Below are 19,781 nucleotides of genomic sequence, written 5' to 3' on the forward strand. Positions count from 1 at the left end.
CGGGTCCGCTTTTGTCTCAGGTGTTACCGTGGCAACCAGAGTCGCCCCAAGCCAAGCCTGCGTCCATGTACACACCCAGTTCTCCATCCATGACTACGTGCAGCTAGTCCCAGCGAGTTAGGATTAACTTAACTCTCTCTTCCTGTCTCTCTGTTTCTATCTCGTCCTCCTCTGTTTCTCTCCGTCCTCTTCTCGTCCCTCAGCGTCTTCGAGACCAGATCAAGACGTGGGTGGCATCCAGCGAGATCAAAGACAAACGGCAGCTAGTGGACAACCGCAAACTAATAGAAACGGTGAGTAGGAACCAGAGACAGAGAGAGAGCGAGAGAGAGAGAGAGAGAGAGAGAGAGAGAGAGAGAGAGAGAGAGATGGAGAACAAAAGAGAGCTAGATGGAGAGAGAGAGAGAGAGGACACTGCACACCACGCTCATTATCACGCTCCTTCTAGGGCTGCTAGTTTACACCAGGGGCTTGTCAGTCATTGGTAGACTCTTGAGAAGTTTGTCAGATGAATCATCTCCAAGTCTTCAAGTTTTAAAACTGGTTTAGAGAAAAAAAGAGGAAAAAGGTGAGAAAGGCTGAGCCTGGTACACGTGTCCACGATGTATAGCATTATAAAAACCTCCACTGTCTTTTGATACGCTAGTCATATCTGCTGCTTCAAGTTCTTTTGCTGTTGTTAAGACACAAGAGTAGTCTGGAACTTGGGAGGCATTCAGGCCACTTTGACAGTCTATTTGTTTGCTAAACTACAGAGGGAACGTTTGTGTTCAGTCTCAGACTTACGGCTTGGGAAAAAGGCCCGAAGGTTTTGAGTAGACAGGAAAGAGTTCAGATCTGAATGGGGCTGTTTTGCGGCGATCGCGTCCTTTCGCAGTTTACATTTCTAGCGAGGCGTTCAGCAGAGACGCCTTCGTCCCACCCGACTGAATGGTTTTGTAAGAGGTGGTTCGCTGCCTTGCTCAGCGGCACTTTGACAGGCTGTGTCAAATGGTGCAGGAACCAAAACTGTGACCTTTGCATAACAGGATGGTCTCTTTAAGATAAGGTTGCGTTTTCAAAACCAGCGAAGGCAAAATTGTCCGTAACAGGCGCTGGGTTTGGTCCTCTCGGTGGCGAGTAGGGCTGTCAATCTTCCTATGCAATCATATTCGAATTCCTATGCGTTGTTATTTTTAATATGCGAAATATATTCGAATTTTTAAAGCTCTAATTTAGCCTATTACAGGCTTGTGTCAACGTCTACAGTAACAGAATGTGGTTATTAAGCACATTCTGTCCACTAGAGGGCGTTCCAGCCACTCAAAACGTCTAGAAAGACGAACTCCTATGTAATCATATTCGAATTTCTATGCATTATTATTTTTAATATGCGAAATATATTCGTATTTTTTAAAGCTCTAATTTATCCTATTACAGGCTTGTGTCAACGTCTACAGTATCAGAATGTGGTTATTAAGCACATTTTGTCCACTAGAGGGCGTTGCAGCCACTCAAAACATCTAGAAAGACGAACGAACTCTCAGAAAGTCCGGGTCAAATCCAGGTTTGAATAAAAGCAATTTATCAACTTTCTCGAGGCTAAGAAACACTCCTACCCCCCCCCCCAGATATTTAGAGGACCTCGAGCAGGGGCGGATCTACAGGGTGGCAACAGGGGTGGCAGCTGCCACCTCTGGGACACAGTCTTGCCACCCCTGTTGCCACCCCGTTTATAAATCAGATAATATGTTTTTAAAGTATATTTTATGTACATGCATGGTGAAGGTCAATGAGACCCGCACCAAACTCATCTCAAACAGAAGTCGCCGATTTAGAATCCGTCACAGGCGCGGATCTACAGGGTGGCAAAGGGGTGGCAGCTGCCACCTCCGGGACACAGTCTTGCCACCCCTTTGCCACCCCAGGGAAAAATCTCTAGATCCACCACTGACCTCGAGAGGTGTCCTAAGTGGTTAGGAGTTGCCAGTAGGAGAATGAGACTGAGGAGACACGTTTTCCATCGCCTACTAAAATACCTTGTGTTTTGGTTCATTCGTGCGCAGTACAATTCATTCCCACATTTTGGTTCATTTGTGCACACGACATGCAAGTCCTGTTTAGGAGATAGCTACGGTGTTGCTGAATGGGTTGTGTGCGCCTTTACGCACCGGTGGGTTTAGGCTACTTGAATGAAGATGCAGCCTACCGTAGTTGCATGTTGACAGACAACCTATGCGTTGCAGTGTGGTATTTCATTTGGATCTTGCATGTTCTGCAGATTGCTACGTCTCTATTTGTGGTTTTTCCGTTTGTAGGCCGAAATCCCAATATTTTCCACACCTCGCTTCTCAAACGGTCAGGAGTGGTGCTCTCCGTTGTGTCCTCTCTCTTTCCGCCATCTCTGTGATAGTGACAGTAATGGTATCGCGTGCGTTTATTGATATTGTGATTCAGACTCAAACTTTATTGTTCAAAAGCATTTCACATGGGTAGGCAGGCGAGAAGAGTGAGATTCGCCAATGTTAGCCAACACATCTACTCATATATTTTCGTAATGTGTGTGTGTGTGTGTGTGTGTTAGTTAGTGTAGATAGCGGGACCGAAAACTAAAGCATTTATGATCCTAATTCTTTTTGGAGGTGGTAGGTATTGTCTCAGAGAGTAAGGGAAAAATCCCAGAAAATTGAAATTATGCATAATTATGCGTAAATATGCATTTTTCTAAAAAACACTTTTCTCGGCATTTCAGATGATTCTGAGCATCTTTGATTTTTTTCACCTATATAAAAAAAAAATTTTGGGACTTAAATGTTTTGGCATTATGCAAAATATATGCATTTTTGCAAAAATGCACTTATGATCCTTCATTTTTTTTGGAGATAGTAGGTATTGTTCCAGAGAGGACCAGAAAAATAGCAGAAAATTAAAATAATTATGCATAATTATGCATAATTATGCAAAAATATGCATTTTCTAAAAAATCACTTTTCTCGGCATTTCAGATGATTCTGAGCATTTGTGGGGGGGGGGTTGGAGTGGGGGGGGTTTAGGGGCAGGGGGAAGGCGGTTAGCAGGCAGGATGAAGAGGAGGGAGATTCAGACGGGTGGATAACCAAACCGCTACATTGTAGCGGGGTTCTTCTAGTTTATATATATTTTTAAAAACTTTTTTTTTACACATTCGAATGGCAATTCTAGCGTTCGAATAGCATTAATATTGTTAAAATTTGAAATATATTCGAATATAGAAATTCGTTCCAGCAGCCCTAGTAGCGAGATGGGAGGACGGGGAATATCCATTCACCTGTTCTGTGCGAAGTCATCCAGCCACCTCAGGGCTGCAGTCGACTCTTATGAGGGCTGCAGAGACGGCTTCAATGCCTCGCCACCTGCCCACGCAACAAGGGAAATGGAAACCTCGGTTTCTGATCTCGATGAGTTGGTTTTTTTCATCCCGAGCCGCTCCTCACGCCCCCCTGTCGAGTTCACCTTTGATGTGAAACTCCGTGTTCTCCTACAGGAGCAGGGAGATGGTAGAGAAATGGATCGTTTACTTTTGAAACACTCCTACAGTGACATAATGATAATAAAAAAACAGCTGTCCAAAGCAGTGGGGTTGTTTTGATGTGTCCAGGATGCACCCGTTGTGGGAAATTTGTTTTGTTTCATTTTTTATGTTCAGCCGGAAAACCCTGAAAAACCTTCATTACTTAAGAGAGCCCGCTCCGTTCACTCTGGGTCTGTAAATTCACACATGTTGAGGTGTAACGAGGTCATTGTTGTCCATGATGTTGTCCACCATGACAGGAAGTGTGCTTTGTCAATTGGTCGGCTAGTTTATTGTGATTTCTGAAATTCACTGTGTGCCATACAGCAATTGTCATCTAAATAACAAGCAACTACAATATCACCAACAACATCAATATTGACATATCAGGGGTGCACTCGGCCATTAATCGCTTAAAAATGTGTTATCGGTATAGATACAGATATCAAAAGTTTGTCATTATGTTGTCCCTCATCTCCGATTCTGTTTGTGATATTCGTGGACAGGATCTCAAGGTGCAGCCAAGGTGAGGAGTGTGTCCCTTTTGGGAACCTCAGAATTGCATCTCTGCTCTTCGCAGATGATGTGGTTGTGTTGGCTTCATCAGAACGTGACCTCCAGCACACACTGGGGCAGTTTGCAGCTGAGTGTGAAATGGTCGGGATGAGAGTCAGCACCTCCAAGTCTGAGGCCGTGGTTCTCTACTGGAAAATGGTGGATGCTCCCTCCGGGTTGGGGATGAGTTGTTGCCTCAAGTGAAGGAGTTCAAGTATCTCAGGGTCTTATTCATGAGTGAGGATAGGATGGAGCAGGAGATTGACAGGTGGATTGGTGCAGCATCAGCAGTAATGTGGACGTTGTACCGGACCGTTGTGGTGAAGAAGGAGCTCAGCCGGAAGGCAAAGCTCTCAATTTACCAGTCAGTCTTTGTTCCAACCCTCACCTATGGTCATGAGCTTTGGGTAGTGACCGAAAGGGTGAGATCGCGAATACAAGCGGCTGAAATGAGTTTCCTCCGTAGGGTGTCTGGGCTCAGCCTCAGAGATAGGGTGAGGAGCTCGGACATCCAGAGGGAGCTTGGAGTAGAGCTGCTGCTCCTTCACGTCGAAAGGAGCCAGTTGAGGTGGTTCGGGTATCTGATTAGGATGCCTCCTGGGCGCCCTCCTTTGGAGGTTTCCCGGGCACAGCCAACTCGGAGGAGACCCCGGGGTAGACCCCAGAACTCGCTGGAGGGACTACATGTCCAATCTGGCCTGAGAACACCTTGGGATCCCCCAGGAGGAGCTGGAGGGCGTTGCTGGGGAGGGGGACGTCTGGAGTGCCCTACATAGTAGCTTGCTGCCACCGCGACCCGACCCCGGAGAAGTGGCTGATGATGAGATGAGAAGAGCTGTTGCGGTGATATGATGACACTTTAATTATGTGCTGACAGTCAAAACATGCAATCATGGAAAGACAGGTGGAGCTACAGCCTATGCAGGCCCTTTTTATTTTATCTTCTTCTTCTTTTGGCTTGTTCCCTGTTTCCCAGCGGTCACCACAGCGGACTTGATAGTTTCCATCTGTACCCCGTGAGGGCACAGCACTGATGGCGGTCTTGTCAATCCGCATGATAATTGGCAAAATTTTACGTTGGATGCCCTTCCTGACACAACCACTAACCCTATGGACGGGGGCACAGGTAAAGCGCTGGACGCCAGCCCAGTATTTATGGACTCGCCTGTTGCCATACGCAGGCCCTTTTTATACTTAAAAAATGTTGTTTTGACTCAGGCGACAGTTTGGTAGTCTCATTTTATAGGGAAGCTATAAGGATCAACCGGTTGTAGAACAAATGTAAGAGCAAAGAAGTTTAAAAATATGCCAGAATTTGTGTGACATGTTTTCTGCATTTAATTTGAAATAATTTGTGTTGCTCTCCTTCAGTGCATGCAGTCAAGTGTTTAGTTATACATGAGGACAGGTAGTAATAAAGCAGTGTATCTGCATCTAAGTAACTGTACACATATGCATCCAGAATACCTATGTGTGAATGAGAGGGAGGACAGTGGAGTGGTGAGGATGCAAGGAGTAGAGGTGACGAAGGTGTATGAGTTTAAATGCTTGGGGTCAACTGTCTAAAGTAACGGGGAGTGCAGAAGAGAGGTGAAGAAGAGAGTGCAGGCAGGGTGGAGTGGGTGGAGAAGAGTGTCAGGGGTGATTTGTGACAGAAGGGTACCAGCAAGAGTTAAAGGGAAGGTTTACAAGATGGTAGTGAGACCAGCTATGTTATATGGTTTGGAGGCAGTGGCACTGATGAAAAGACAGGAGGAGGAGCTGGAGGTGGCAGAGATGAAGATGATAAGATTTTCATTGGGAGTGATGAAGAAGGACAGGATTAGGAACCAGTATATTAGAGGGACAGCTCAAGTTGGACAGTTTGGAGACAAAGCAAGAGAGGCAAGATGGAGATGGTTTGGACATGTGTGGAGGAGAGATGCTGGGTATATTGGGAGAAGGATGCTGAATATGGAGCTGCCAGGGAAGAGGAGAAGAGGAAGGCCAAAGAGGAGGTTTATGGAGGTGGTGAGGGAGGACATGCAGGTGGCTGGTGTGACAGAGGAAGATGCAGAGGACAGGAAGAGATGGAAACGGATGATCAGCTGTGGCGCCCCCTAATGAGAGCAGCCGAAAGTAGTAGTAGTAGTATCTCAGTTACAGTATAACAGATAAACTACACTGATGGAAACTAAGACATACAGTGTTATTGCAATAAAATGAAAACTATCGGTATCGGCCGAAATGGCCTCTGAAATGACTAGATATTGGCAAAAATGTCAGTATTGTGCATCCTTACACACATACAAAGGTTTGTTTCTGGTGGGTATGAATAATTATCTGTGAGCCTGGTTGGTATGGAGGGCTGGTGCTTTATACTATCATTCTGATGGCAACAGTTCATATATTCATACATTTTAATGTGGGCTGCAGCTGGTGGTTATGTTCACTATCAATGAATCGATCAATTATTGTTTCAGTTAATTGATTAATCATGAATTCTATAAGTCTGTCCAAAATAATGGCAGATGCCTATCACATGTTCCCAGAGCCCAAAGTGGTGTCTTGTAACTGTTTACTTAGTTTGACCAGCTGCTAAACCCTAGAATATTGGTGATGTTATGATATGAATCAGGGAGAGGTAAGCAAACTTTAGTGTTTGTGAAGCTGTAACCAGCTTATGACAAGTGCGTGTCGGCCCTGTGATGGCCTGGCGGCCTGTCCAGGGTGTCTCCCCGCCTGCCGCCCAATAACTGCTGGGATAGGCTCCAGCATCCCCGTGACCCTGAGAGCAGGATAAGCGGTTTGGATAATGGATGGATGGATGGATGGAAGTGTCTAAAAGGATTAATATTCTGTCAGCTGACTAATCGATTAATCGACTGATTGTTTCAGCGCTAGTGCTAAAACGCTGCGAGCCCATGCAGACTGGCAGTTCGGATAACACCGAGGGCGGTCTGGCAGCGGCCTCGCCTAGCTCTGACTGTGTGTTTGGTGTTGTCGTGTGGAGTGTGGGGATGTGTGTTGGGGTGTTGGGCTGGGAGAGCTGGTGTTGGATCAGCTCGGGGAGCCTGATCTTGCTGCGTCCTGGGGGCCCAGGGACCGCAGCCCTGCCCGGAGCTGCGCCCGAGAAGGAAACACCGGGGGCGGTCTGACAGGACGCAGAAGCGAGGCAGGCTAAGCTAACTGCTAGCTCATGCAGACCAGCAGCCCCGACAGTCATCCTGGCGTTCGCCCTCTTGGCCAGTGAATTTAAAAAAAAAAATTTTGATAAGTTGGATATTTTGTAGTTTTTGTAGTTTGGGCGTGTGTTTTTATCTTTGTGTCGCACTGCTGTGGGAGGGGGGAAATGGTGTGTTGGTACATTGCATGTGTGCAGGTGTGTGGAATGAAACGACAGGTAAATGTTGCTGGTTACGTCGGTCACACACGAGTTTAGATCGCCTCCCTTGTGTTTGCTCAGCATTGAAGCTGCGACTGTTCATCAGTCGCAGTCTTTCCTCCTGACAGATGCATTCATTATGAAGACACGCATGGACCGCCCCGCCCCGGCCCGCCCCGCCCCGCCTGGCCCCGTGTGGGAAACAAAACCCAGCTCGCAGCATTCCCCGAGCGTTGCTTTGGTCAGTGAGCTGTAGTATAAGATCACATAACCAAGCGGCTCACAGTCCGTCTGTAGCGCTCTGCTGAGTCAGTTCTCTCTGCTCAACTACAGACCACTTCTCTTGGGTTATCTTGATGTGCAACACACCTCCTCCCCTCTTTTCTCCCCTTCGTCTTCCTCGCCCCTCTCATGCCACACCAGACCCCCATAACTCATCATCAGTACTCTAAATACAGCTGCGCGTACCCTCGCTCGCCTCCAGCGGGATCATTACACGACAACAGTCGGACACGTTGGTGTTGGATAACTTGGAGAATTCACCTCCTGCTGTTGTGCCACAGTGCTGTGCGTGTCACTTCTCATTCGCCGCAGATAAGCTCAAGAGGAGGTGATGCCACTGCAGGTGAAAGAGCTGTCAGCTTAGATAAAGCAAACAGACACAATGCAGAGAAAACCACATGTTTTATTTTTCCCTTTTTTTCTTTTTTTTTCCTGCCGAGGTCAGCATGCAATTAGAGGCGAACAACTGTGACACGTCGTCATTCAATGCACGAGTTCATTCGACTCATCGTCCGATCACATCTGGCAGCAAAGGCGTCCATGTGGTTTTCTAAAAAGCAAAACTTGAAGGTGGGCCAAAAAGCCGTCCGTCATAGAGGGGTGGGATTACAAATTGTGATGCAAAGCGAAGTGCTGGGGTTCGATAACCCTTTACCGAATCCAAATCCAGTATCGTATGTCCTTATTGGATCCAAATCCTTTGGAATCCTGTATCAAACTTTTTCAATGAATTGTATTTAAGGAAAAACTTCATATGATTTTTTATCCACAGATGTTTAGGTTGATGATTGCCAATCGACCATGATGTCAGAAGTAAATTAAATGAGGCGCGTTGTCTGTGTGGGCATAGATCTGGCCACATGACATCATCATACCCACATGACATCATCATACCCACATGACATCATCATGCCCACATGACATCATCATACCCACATGACATCATCATACCTGCATAACATCATCACCTGTTTAACCCATTGTGAAGATATAATGATATTTCACTGTAGTACTGTATGTGATTTTATTCTCGCTACAGCAACCGATGGTAGTTGTAGAACAATGGTTTGACTTTTGGAGGAAAAAATGTTCAGTAAGATATTTGTTTAACTTGGAAATTATTGGCTGTGATGGACTGACAGCCTGTCCAGGGTGTCTTCCCGCCTGCCGCCCAACGACTACTGGGATAGGCTCCAGCATCCCGCAACCCTGAGCAGGATAAGCAGTTTGGATAATTGATGGATGGATGGAAATGATCCGATCTGGATATTAATGCAGAACCTGGATTAATATCCAGGCCAGTGTTTCTCAACCCTGTCCTCAAGGAACCCCTATCCTGCATATTTTCTTTGCAACCCTGAATAGGTACCTGTTTGTAGTTATTCAACCAATCAGCAATGAATTATGTCAGATGTTGCACACCTTGCATAATTAAGTGCTGCGAGATGATTGGTCGAGTAAGTACAAGCAGGGCTACCTATGCAGGGTTACAATGAAAATCTGCAGGGTAGGGGTTCCTTGAGGACTGGGTTGAGAAACACTGATCCAGGCTGTTCTCTGGGGCCTGGTTTTGGGGGCATCTGTGGGGATGGGACTGGGTTCACCCCTGTGGGTGTCTCTGAGGTTGGGCTTTGGGGGATGGTCGCGCTCTCTGCCTCTTTCGGTCCTGGGCATTTGCTGGCCCTGGTGGGTGCCTAGGGCTTTTGTTTGGTTCTGTAAACCACTATAAGTTTGGGTCAGCGACAAAAGGGCGAAGTACACTGCAACATTATGTAAGAGAATAATATTCTGCATGCATTAACCTGTTAGTACGTCTATCTCCTGTACTTACATTTTTTTTCCCCCGTTATGGACATTTTGGAGGGGGGGGCGAGGAATCAATGTTTGATGCTGTTTGTATTGATTGTATTGTACCTTTTTTGTGGGGAAAAAAAGGAAAATCTCAATAAATATATTGTCTAAAAATATCGTGATCACGATGCTAGTTTCTGTTAGTGCATTAATGGTAATTCCCATTATATGTTAGCATTATGATAGCAGATGAAGCTCTAATTATTTTCCACATTGTTGAGGCAGTTATGTCAGCTATGTTTTGAGTTGTTAAGGCTTTAAACTATACTGTATAATTTAGTGACTATGTTTTATGACTAAAATGTGATTTACTATGTTTTTGTTCTTGTGTTTTTGTAGTTTTACAGTGCCTTTATTGAGGGAGGAATAAACATTCAGATTGCACCTGGAAGCCTTTAGCTCTCATTTGAAGAACTGTTTACCTATCTGCCAAACTAAACACCAATGTTCAGGGAGGGCAGAATAGGTGTGGTGCTGCCTCTCCTGGTGCGCAGTATCTCCACTACACCACTTGGTGGAATAGAGTTTGAACATGTGAGTTAGTGTGACTGATTCAGTGTAGAGTGTAGAAGAAGACTGAGCAGAAAACTAGAGGAACAGCAGATGTCGGACTTGCCATCCGACAGACTGTCTTTGGAGCAGCCATTCACACATGTTGGTTTGGACATCTTTGGCCCGTGAACAGGGACTTCCCGGAGGACAAGAGGAAGCCGCGCAGAGAGTGAACCATCATATTCACCTGTCTGAACAGCAGAGCGGTGCACATTGAGGTCATAGAGACCATGACTGCAATCTTCATCAATGGCCTCAGAGACCATTGAATTTCAGATGACAGTGCATGTATTTGGCAACAGTCCATCACCAGCAGTTGCCATTTACTGCCTCAGACGAGCTGCCCTGGAAGCGGCTGCCTCCACTACTGGGTGCAAGAGAGTTCTCTCATTGTTTCTTCCTCCCATCATGACTGGCACCACAAACCCCAAGTGGTTAAACAGACTGTTCACCATAGATAGAATGCCCCTTTTGGTTAAAGGTTTCTCCTCTCGTAACACATAGAAGGTGAATTTATCCGTCTCAAGGTTCCAGCTGAGACCTAGACTCCTTTGAAGAGGCAGTGGTTCCACTCCCAAATCCAGATCCTTCAGATCTTCAATCGAGCTTCATCTGTCCACTTCCACAAAGTTGAACCTTAGGCAGACTTTGTCCTCACCAAGCTGTGAGCCTTGCACTGACAGCTGTCACAAGGCTCATGGAAGTCCAGGACGTAAAACTCCTGCTGACGCCTGCATGAGCGCCGATCCTCAGGTACAGAGATCCCTGAAAGCCACTGGATGTCCTCCATCAACCTCCATGGAGGAGGACTGGGTCCTGCAGGTTCCAGGAGACTTTGAGGTGCTGGATGACTGGGAGGCTAACCCCGAGGGGCCTTCCAACTCCATGTCCTCCTATGAAGCAAGCCCGTAGTCAAAGCTGGACAGGCATAAAGAGACAGCCATCCAGCTCCTTTGTGGGAACCATATGCCGTGACCTCTCCAAGCCTCAGCTCCTCCCCCTCTGGGATGTTCAGGGATACTCCACGCTGAGGTCTGCCAAGAGATCCAGGAGGCCCAAGAGAAAGTGTTGGTGCCGCTCGGGTGGCCAAGTGGAATAAACCGCCGTTCTTGCAACCCGCTCGTCATGTGGCTGGGAGGTTCGTATCCCAGACTCGCCGTAACCGGTCATGGCCAGAGCGTCCACGGGGTAAGGCATTCATTCGGCCACGCTTACCCGAGGGATAGTGGGAGTAGATCGGTGTAGTGTTCGGGGACTCGTCGTTCTCCAGCGACCCCTCTGGCCCACCCGGATGCCTGCAGCCAAGCAACTGAAAGCGTTCTCCCTACGCCTCCTTCGCGGCCTGAAGGTGATGCAATCCAAGCAAGGCTTCAGCGAGTAAAATAGCGAGAGCAGCTGACACGAGTTTGAAGGAAGCTGGTGTTACGACTATCTCCTTCCTGTGGAAACGTGAGCCAGGGGAGTTATTCGACAAGAGTTCCGGCCATATGCCATTGAGTTAATTGAGTGGGATAAGGGGAAAAACTAGAAATAAATTTAGAAAAAAAAATTTTTTTTTAAGAGAAAGTGTTGGTTCCGTCAGGGGGGCAATGAAGCTCGGCCACCCTGACCCAGGAGATATCCGAGGTAATCTACAACCCGAGCCTCTCTTATTCCAGCTCCAACTCCCAAAAGAAGCCGTGAACAGATGGTGAGGGAGGCTGGCCCGAGGCCCGTAGGAGCAGATCCAACATCAGCTTGGACAAAAAGAGACGTGTGCCCTCAGCCCAGCTCTTTTAATTGAGGGAAAAATAGGCATCATCAGGCAAAACAGCCATCTTTTGGTGAATAGAATAGGCCCAAATGAGCCCGCAGGAGTGTCGGGGTCGTCTCTGCCGGCAGGGCCCTCACTGTGACGTAGGAGAGTGGGTTATGACATCGCGAGTACTCTTGTTAGATATAGGTTAGGGGATCCCAGCAGTTGTTTAAAGTCTCATGAATGATGAGGGAATGAGAAATAGTAAAAAGGCATCCTTCTCATCATGCTCTGCCTAAAGTGAGACAGTCCACACTTAAGTTCCAAGTGTGAACGCTCATCAACCATGTCAAGTCCTGCAGAGGAAAGAATGGAAGATGCACTGGAAACAAGATCAAGAGTCTCTGGTTCTACACACTCCAGCCAGCTCACATCGTTTTCTACAGCTGCCGCCAGAGCATGAGCAAAGGCAGAAGCTGCACGCATCCAACTTTCTTTTGCAGAGCAGGAAGCAAACATTCTGAAACAACAAGCTGATCTAGACGCTGAGCTGCATGTATTTAAATCACAGAAAGCAGCTGCGGCAGCACTAGCTGAGGCTCAGGCTTGGGAAGGGTCTGCGTAAGAAAGTGAAGACCCACAACAGCCCCAACTAGACAACATGCCACCTATCAACCCCACTCAATGAGCAAAAGAGGATGTGTAGCAACAGTCAAAACTCAACTTGGATCTGCAGACTCTTCAGGTAAATCTTCCTGAACTCTCATCTTCACCAGCACCACAGCCAGCCATGGCCATCGATGCAGAAGCAAAAGTCTACAAAGAACCAAGTGGTCACCAGCACAGTGAGCACGACAGTCAGTTTAAACGTTTGCCGTTCATCTCTGCTACACACATGTCTGGAACGATCACACCACAGTGCAGCTGTGTTTTGAGCCCAAAGGGACAGACTTACAGCTGGGATTACAGAGGACAGTTAATCAACAATGATCGATTTCACCATCCTCAGCCCAATGTCTTGACACCCAGACCTGCACGTGGTAAATACAATGGCACCACAGATCTAGCCAAATGTCTGATGCGACAAGAGATGGTCAGCTCAGGTTTGCTGAAATTTGATGATCAACCGGAGAACTACTGGGCTTGGAAAGCTTTGTTCCAACGTGCATTTCAAAATCTGAATCTGCCACCTCAAGAGGAGCTAGACTTGCTTTCCAAATGGCTTGGGCCACAGTCAGCTGCATATATACCTTCCGGTAGCTGGGAAAATAGAGAGCAGTGAAAGCTTCTTTGTCCGGGATGCCGAGTGTATAAGTCCACGACGACAGAGGCTGGAATATTCAGTAGTGTTTGATGATCATAGACAATAGTAGCTTGCACATCATCCATAAACAGAACCAGGACAAACAAGAGCGGCAAAAGGCGCTGGCGAGCAGCCAAACAATGACGTGGCCCTCCTTCCCATGAAAGGGATGGATGACAAGGTTGTGTGCAACCTTGTCATCCAGGCTGATGGATTAAGATGAACTGCACACCGTCACGTCGAAGAGAGGAGTGGGAGAGATGCTGTGGGTGTATTTGAATGCTTAATTGGGCATCTTATGTTTTCAGTGATTAACTTTTTTTTTCCTTAAATGGTTTAAATGAAAGATGGCTGCTGGGATAGGCTCCGGCATCCCCTCGACCCTGACAGCGGGATAAGCGGTTTGGATAATGGATGGATGTCAGTCCTGGATGAAATCCTAACAGTGTGCAAATGTGATAATATCCACAAAACTATTAAATATTAGATTACATCCCCACTGTTCAGACACAGTCTGAACCAAATCACCCTTTTCCTTCTCTACTACCACTACTACTACTACTACTACTACTACTACTACTACTTTCGGCTGCTCCCGTTAGGGGTCGCCACAGCGGATCATCCGTTTCCATTTCTTCCTGTCCTCTGCATCTTCCTCTGTCACACCAGCCACCTGCATGTCCTCCCTCACCACATCCATAAACCTCCTCTTTGGCCTTCCTCTTCTCCTCTTCCCTGGCAGCTCCATGTTCAGCATCCTTCTCCCAATATACCCAGCATCTCTCCTCCACACATGTCCAAACCATCTCCATCTTGTCTCTCTTGCTTTGTCTCCAAACCGCCCAACAGTCTGAACCAAATCAACCTTTTCCTTCTGTTAAAATAAAATCCTCATTTGGGGCGTCCGGGTAGCGTAGCGGTCTATTGCGTTGCCTACCAACATGGGGATCGCCTGTTCGAATCCCCGTGTTACCTCCGGCTTGGTCAGGCATCCCTACAGACACAACTGGCCGTGTCTGCGGGTGGGAAGCCGGATGTGGGTATGTGTCCTGGTCGCTGCAATAGCGCCTCCTCTGGGCGGTCGGGACATCTGTTCAGGGGGGAGGGGGGACTAGCGTGATCCTCCTACGTCCCCCTGGTGAAACTCCTCACTGTCAGGTGAAAAGAAGCAGCTGGCGACCCCACAATCGCAGAGAAAAAGGGAGAAACTAGATAAATAAAATCCTCATTTGGTTAGTCTTTGGATGAGAACGGGGTGGGTTTTTTTTTATGCAGAGGTCCGTGACTTTGAAAAATTACATAGTCTGAATTTGGGTACTCAACCAATACTAGAATTTTTGCTGAGTACTTCTCATACACCAGTGAGTCCACCTAAATCTATGAATACACACCTCCATGATTCTGCCAGCTCTTTGAATAGAAAACACAGCAAACTCCCCCTGCCTAGTCCAGTCTCCCCGCTGAGAGAACCGTCCCGGTGTGAGGATATGAGGGACGGGTTTGATCATGGGGTTTCCCCGCCTCTCAGCGAGGCCTCAGATGTTAAAGTCAACAGTGGCGTGGGTTTCAAACAGGAAAGGGGGAAGGGGGGGGGGCTCTGCTGATGACTCTTAAGACCATAACAGCCTTTCATAACAGACAATATGAAGTCTCGGTGCTATTTCTGTTGGGCTGAGTGGGCTTCAGTAGCGCCAGGAGTGGAAGTCCTACTTCTGTTTTTGTCGATTCCCCTTTTTCTCCCCTCTGTTGGTGATGCAACAAAAGCAACACTGGTCACAGGAACAAGTATTACACTAACAAGGTTTTCAGAGACAGCAGTACAGAGGATGACGTCGCATGTTTTTGCGCTATGCTAGCAACGCTAAATGTTTGACATGATAATGAGATTTTTTTTTTATTACATCGTACAGTTAGTGTGTGCGTATACGTATAAGAAGAAGAAAGAAAGAAAGCCACTTTATTTTTGTCATTGTACAGTTGTTCGGTTGCAACGAAATGTGTGCTCTAGCGCCCTCCAGTGCAGAGAGATAGACTAAACTTGATTTGTGATTATGTCCAACATGTCTGGTTACAGACGCCCCATGACTACCACCGAGGTGTTGCAGTATGACAGGCGTTGGGCAGCGGCCATTTTAAATTGTTTGAAAAATAGTATTAAAGCTGTTAATTTTGGTGTCAGTTAGTTTCACAACTGACGTAGCGAATTCGGGGGGCAACCATAGGAACTGCCGCAGCCGGGACGCGAACCCGTATCGCCCGCATCGCGGGAGACATCGCTAACCGCTCGATTAAAGGGTCCGACCCGTTAGCCAAGGTGTCTACTTATCCATGCAGGTTACTCTACCCCCCTCCTTCGGGAAAGCGCGTCTGCACATATCCCACTTCTGACACCAATGTAGCGAATTCAGGGGAGTAGCTCGGGATGCCGCAGCCGGGACGCGAACCCGTGGCTCCCACACCGCTAACCAGTCGACTTAAGGGTTCGACCCGTTAGCCAAGGGCTACCGAGCCTGTTCGTCCGTGATCGTTACAATATGTAACGCGTTAATGTCTCAGTTGGGTATTTATCTTGACAATATAGGGTTTAAAAACCGTGGCGGTCAAAATGACCGCCCATGGTCGTTCTGGTAGTTTTTAAGTTCTCGTCGTTGTTTGGGACTGTTTCAATATTTATTTTCAGTTCTTTTTTTTTTTTTACATGTCACGTTTTATCGGCCTTGTTACGTTTGTCAGATGAACAATATGTGGTTTTTTGTTTGGTTTTTCAGGTAGTATTTTAACTTTTTCTATTTTGCTGTTCGAGTTCGAGCATGTCTCTCTGAAGTTGTTTAGAAACACTATTATGGTTGATAAAATGCTCATTTCGGTGTGAGTCGTTTCTTAACAGACACACTAACATATGTAATGCGTTAATAGCTCAACTGGGTATTTATCTTGGCGGAATATAGAGTTTAAACACCGGTGGTCAATTTGACCGCCCATGGTCGTTTTAGGCAGGAGTGAAATCCCGGTCGTGCTGGTGTTAAAGGTGTTGCCAAAACCCAAAGATTTTAGCTGGTGCTGCTTTAATATGAATCCCTTATTCAGCGTTATGATGTCTGGTCACACCCCATCACGGTGCTGCTCTGCCGGGTCCAATGGTGGATGTGAGCCAACCGACAGTTAGCTGTTGCACCAGTGTGTGCATTGGTGGGTGGGGCATAAAGAGATGCTGTCGTCTGATTGGCTGATGAGGTGTATTAAGGCTTCAGTTGCAGGTAGTTTTGTTTTTGCTGTTTTTACGAGTACAAACACATTAAGATAAAGCTCACAAGTATTCACAAACACAGTCCGGTGGTCTCTCTGTGTGTTGCTCTGCCTGTCTTTTCCCCCTCTCTTACCTCTCTGTGTTGACCTGTCCGTCATTATGAATTCCTGTCTGTCATGCCGTCTGTCTGCAGCAAATGGAGAGGTTTAAGATAGTGGAAAGAGAGACCAAGACGAAAGCGTACTCTAAAGAGGGGCTAGGCCTGGCGCAGAAGGTGGACCCCGCCCAGAGGGAGAAGGAGGAGGTGGGCACGTGGCTAACGGTAAGAGCATCCTTCTTCTTCTTCTTCTTCTTCTTTGTATACGGTGTCAGTTTGTGGGTTTGATATGAGGAATTGTCTCAGGTTGTCGTCACAAGACTCAGGCGCTCCATTGGAAGGACACATCGAGAGGAGGTCTCTGTAACTCCGCACTTACTGAACGCACCGAGTTTGGGCTCGCCAATAAAAATGTCCCTTTTCAGGAGCAACAAATAGTCTGAAGCGACAGTTCAGTGTCTTTATTTTTCCTGTCCTGGGTGTCCTGGAGTCTGCAGTCATGTCTTCTCATCATGCACACTCATGTAATTAGAGAGGGTGATGAGAAGCAGGTGTTGCTTGTTGGCCAGTTGAGCCACTTGTGATTCCCCTTCCCTGCAAACCAGCAACCAAACCAAACCTGCTGAATTCCAGTTTGCATTCTGCAGGCCTGAGCAGTGAAATGCCAGTTTGGTTGTGCTACCGGCTGATGTCAGACTGTACACGGTAGTTGCTTTTTATGAGGGGGCAGGCCACAGCAGCAAGAACAAATGCCACCACTGTGAGGGTAGAGAAAAGAGAAATTGACTACAGTTTTAGATAACTTGTTTTTTTTCTTCTGAAAAAACCTGCACGAGGCCAAGCAGGGGCGGATCTACAGGGTGGCAAGGGGTGGCAGCTGCCACCTCTGGGACACAGTCTTGCCACCCCTTTGCCACCCCAGGAAAAAATCTCTAGATCCACTACTGAGGCCAAGGCAAGGTGCCCAGAAAGAAATGTATTGATGAGGAAGTATACGTTCAACTTTACACTTGTCTGTCTACCAGAACCAGGACTAAAATGGGGACCGCTGCAGAACCAAAACCAGACCATGCTTAACAAAATGAGTTTCCGTACTGTGACGACACGAGTCTGTTTTGAAATACAGAGGTTGATGCTTTAATAATAACGAGCAATGTCCACCAGGTTATGCAATGCAAGTCTTTGTGCAGTCAAACACTGGTTTGTGTTGCACAGCCAAGGGTGCAGAGACGCCACAGTTCTGCAGATTTTTTTTTTTTCAATTTGTCTAATCTGTCTCTGCAGAGGTTACCGTTTTCTCAATTCCTTTGCTCCCCAGCCAACTTGCCTATTCTCCAGATACTGTATTTATTTTTTTAAAGACTTGGCTTCTCTACTTAATAATGTTATGTCCTCCGTGTTTTTATGTTTGGGTACTTTGTCAAAATCATTATGTGCAGATGCCCTCACACAGTAAACAGTTTGTGAGTTCTGGGTCATTGCCAGAGGCTGCAAGAGGAGAGAACAGGGTGCGGCCACATTTTACCTCAATAATTAATCCTCTCTTTGTCCTCCCTCCCTCCCTCTCTCTCTCTCTCTCTCTCCCTTCCCTCCCTCCCTAGAATACGATAGACACGTTGAACATGCAGGTGGACCAATTTGAGAGTGAGGTGGAGTCTCTCTCTGTCCAGACGCGGAAAAAGAAAGGTGACAAGGAGGTCGGTGTCTTTTCTGCTCCTTTCTCCCTCTCATTGTCTAAGCTATCCCTCCATCACTCTCTCTCCTTGCTTCTCTCTGAATCTGTTGTTTTCCCTCTTCCTTCTCTACTCCTTGCCGCCTTGCTTTCCGACCTTGGGAGGGACACAACTTTGGCCAGTTGGTCACTCGGCCGTTCGGTCCTCCATCTTTCCATTCATCTGCCTCTCTCTCCTCCCGTCTCCCTCTCTATTAGAGGTCCGGTAGTTTGTCCCTCCTCAACCGCTCCATTCGTCTTTAGTGTCTTCACTGTAAAGGACGACCCTGTTTACCATTAAGCTTCTTTAGCTCTCCCTCTCTCTCTCTCCCTCCCTCCCTCTCCTTCCTTTCCTCTAACACTGGGGTTCCCTTTGACGGAAGGTTTTTAAAGAAATCATTTTTTGGCAGCTAATTTGTCTCTGTATTGGGAAATGAGTGTGCACAAAATACTGACGGAAAATTAAAAATTCATTGATAACGTTTTAGTTGCGTATTGCAATAATAGTGTAGGGTTTCACAAAATCCCACGGCACACCAGTGTGCCGCAGCACACCGTTTGGGAACCGAGACTCTAACATCATCTCTTGGGTGGGGGGGGGGGCTTCTTTTATCAGTTTTCCTCTGACCTTGTCCTTCCGCAGCACTTTTCAGGTAGTACTACACAGTACTACTATGTTTGATAAACAGTACTTGGTATATATCTGTGAATGTTCTCATTCATCCAGGTCATGGTTATCCAAAGGAGTTGAATCAAGTGCAACTGGACTTGGTATATACTATACCAAGTCCAGTTGCACTTGGATTACTTGGTATATAGTATTATGAAAAAAAAAGAAATTAAAGTTCACCTTTGACCTTTTAAATTACTCACTGAGGTCAAGCTGAATCTACATAACCTTCTGACTTTAGCGTCGAGATCCGTTTTTGTTATTCATATCTTGTTGTCTTTGCTCCAGATTGGGGGGGGGGGGCAGTTTTAAGGCTTTTTCTAAGTGGACCTTAGAAGTTTATCCGTCTGTTGGCTGCAAAGTTAGCTTTGGTGGCCAAAAGAGCAGGAATGTGTCTCTCAGTGGGACCACGGCTGGAAATGTTTCCCTGGCAGTGAAAATTAGTCTTGGAGTCCGAGGTTTTTGGTCTGCGATGAGGGGTGAGATGTGCCCCCCCCCCAGTTTTTTTTTAGTTTTTTTAACAAAACCTCATCAGAAGCCCGGTTTCATGCTGAAAGAGACAGAAGGAGCCGGGTCTGTGTCTTCTCTGGCTTTTTATTTTCTATTATTCTGCCATTTGGACCCGGCTGGTTGGCCGTACGTTGAAAGCAGCGAGCTGAAGTGCCGTCTCGCCGAGTCAGTGCGGTAATGAGGGTGACCATGGGGATAAGCCACGAACAATGTCTCTCAGTGGAGACGGGGTAAAAAATAATTCCCGAAAATGCCCCCGGTGCTCGAGTCCCTGTGCAAAAGATTTCTTGGCTTTCGGCGTGCAATCACAAGAAAGATGTTTGGAGGGTGAAAATATCTCTCTTTACAGCGCTGCAGATCAGGATCAATACAACC

At 46.9% G+C, this 19,781-nt stretch overlaps 1 protein-coding gene across 1 annotated transcript in view; it reads left to right on the forward strand.

Annotated features, from left to right (window-relative positions):
• The window catches only part of LOC130128474 (CCR4-NOT transcription complex subunit 3-like), a 66,227-nt gene that overhangs the window by 4,870 nt on the left and 41,576 nt on the right, over positions 1–19,781 (forward strand). Inside the window, exons 5-7 of the mRNA XM_056298077.1 lie at positions 204–293; positions 16,612–16,740; positions 18,117–18,212. Coding sequence (XP_056154052.1) covers positions 204–293; positions 16,612–16,740; positions 18,117–18,212 — 315 coding nt within the window. The remainder of the gene's footprint in view (positions 1–203; positions 294–16,611; positions 16,741–18,116; positions 18,213–19,781) is intronic.

Source organism: Lampris incognitus, chromosome 18 (genome assembly GCF_029633865.1).
Source record: "Lampris incognitus isolate fLamInc1 chromosome 18, fLamInc1.hap2, whole genome shotgun sequence".
In the NCBI taxonomy this organism is placed as follows: domain Eukaryota; kingdom Metazoa; phylum Chordata; class Actinopteri; order Lampriformes; family Lampridae; genus Lampris; species Lampris incognitus.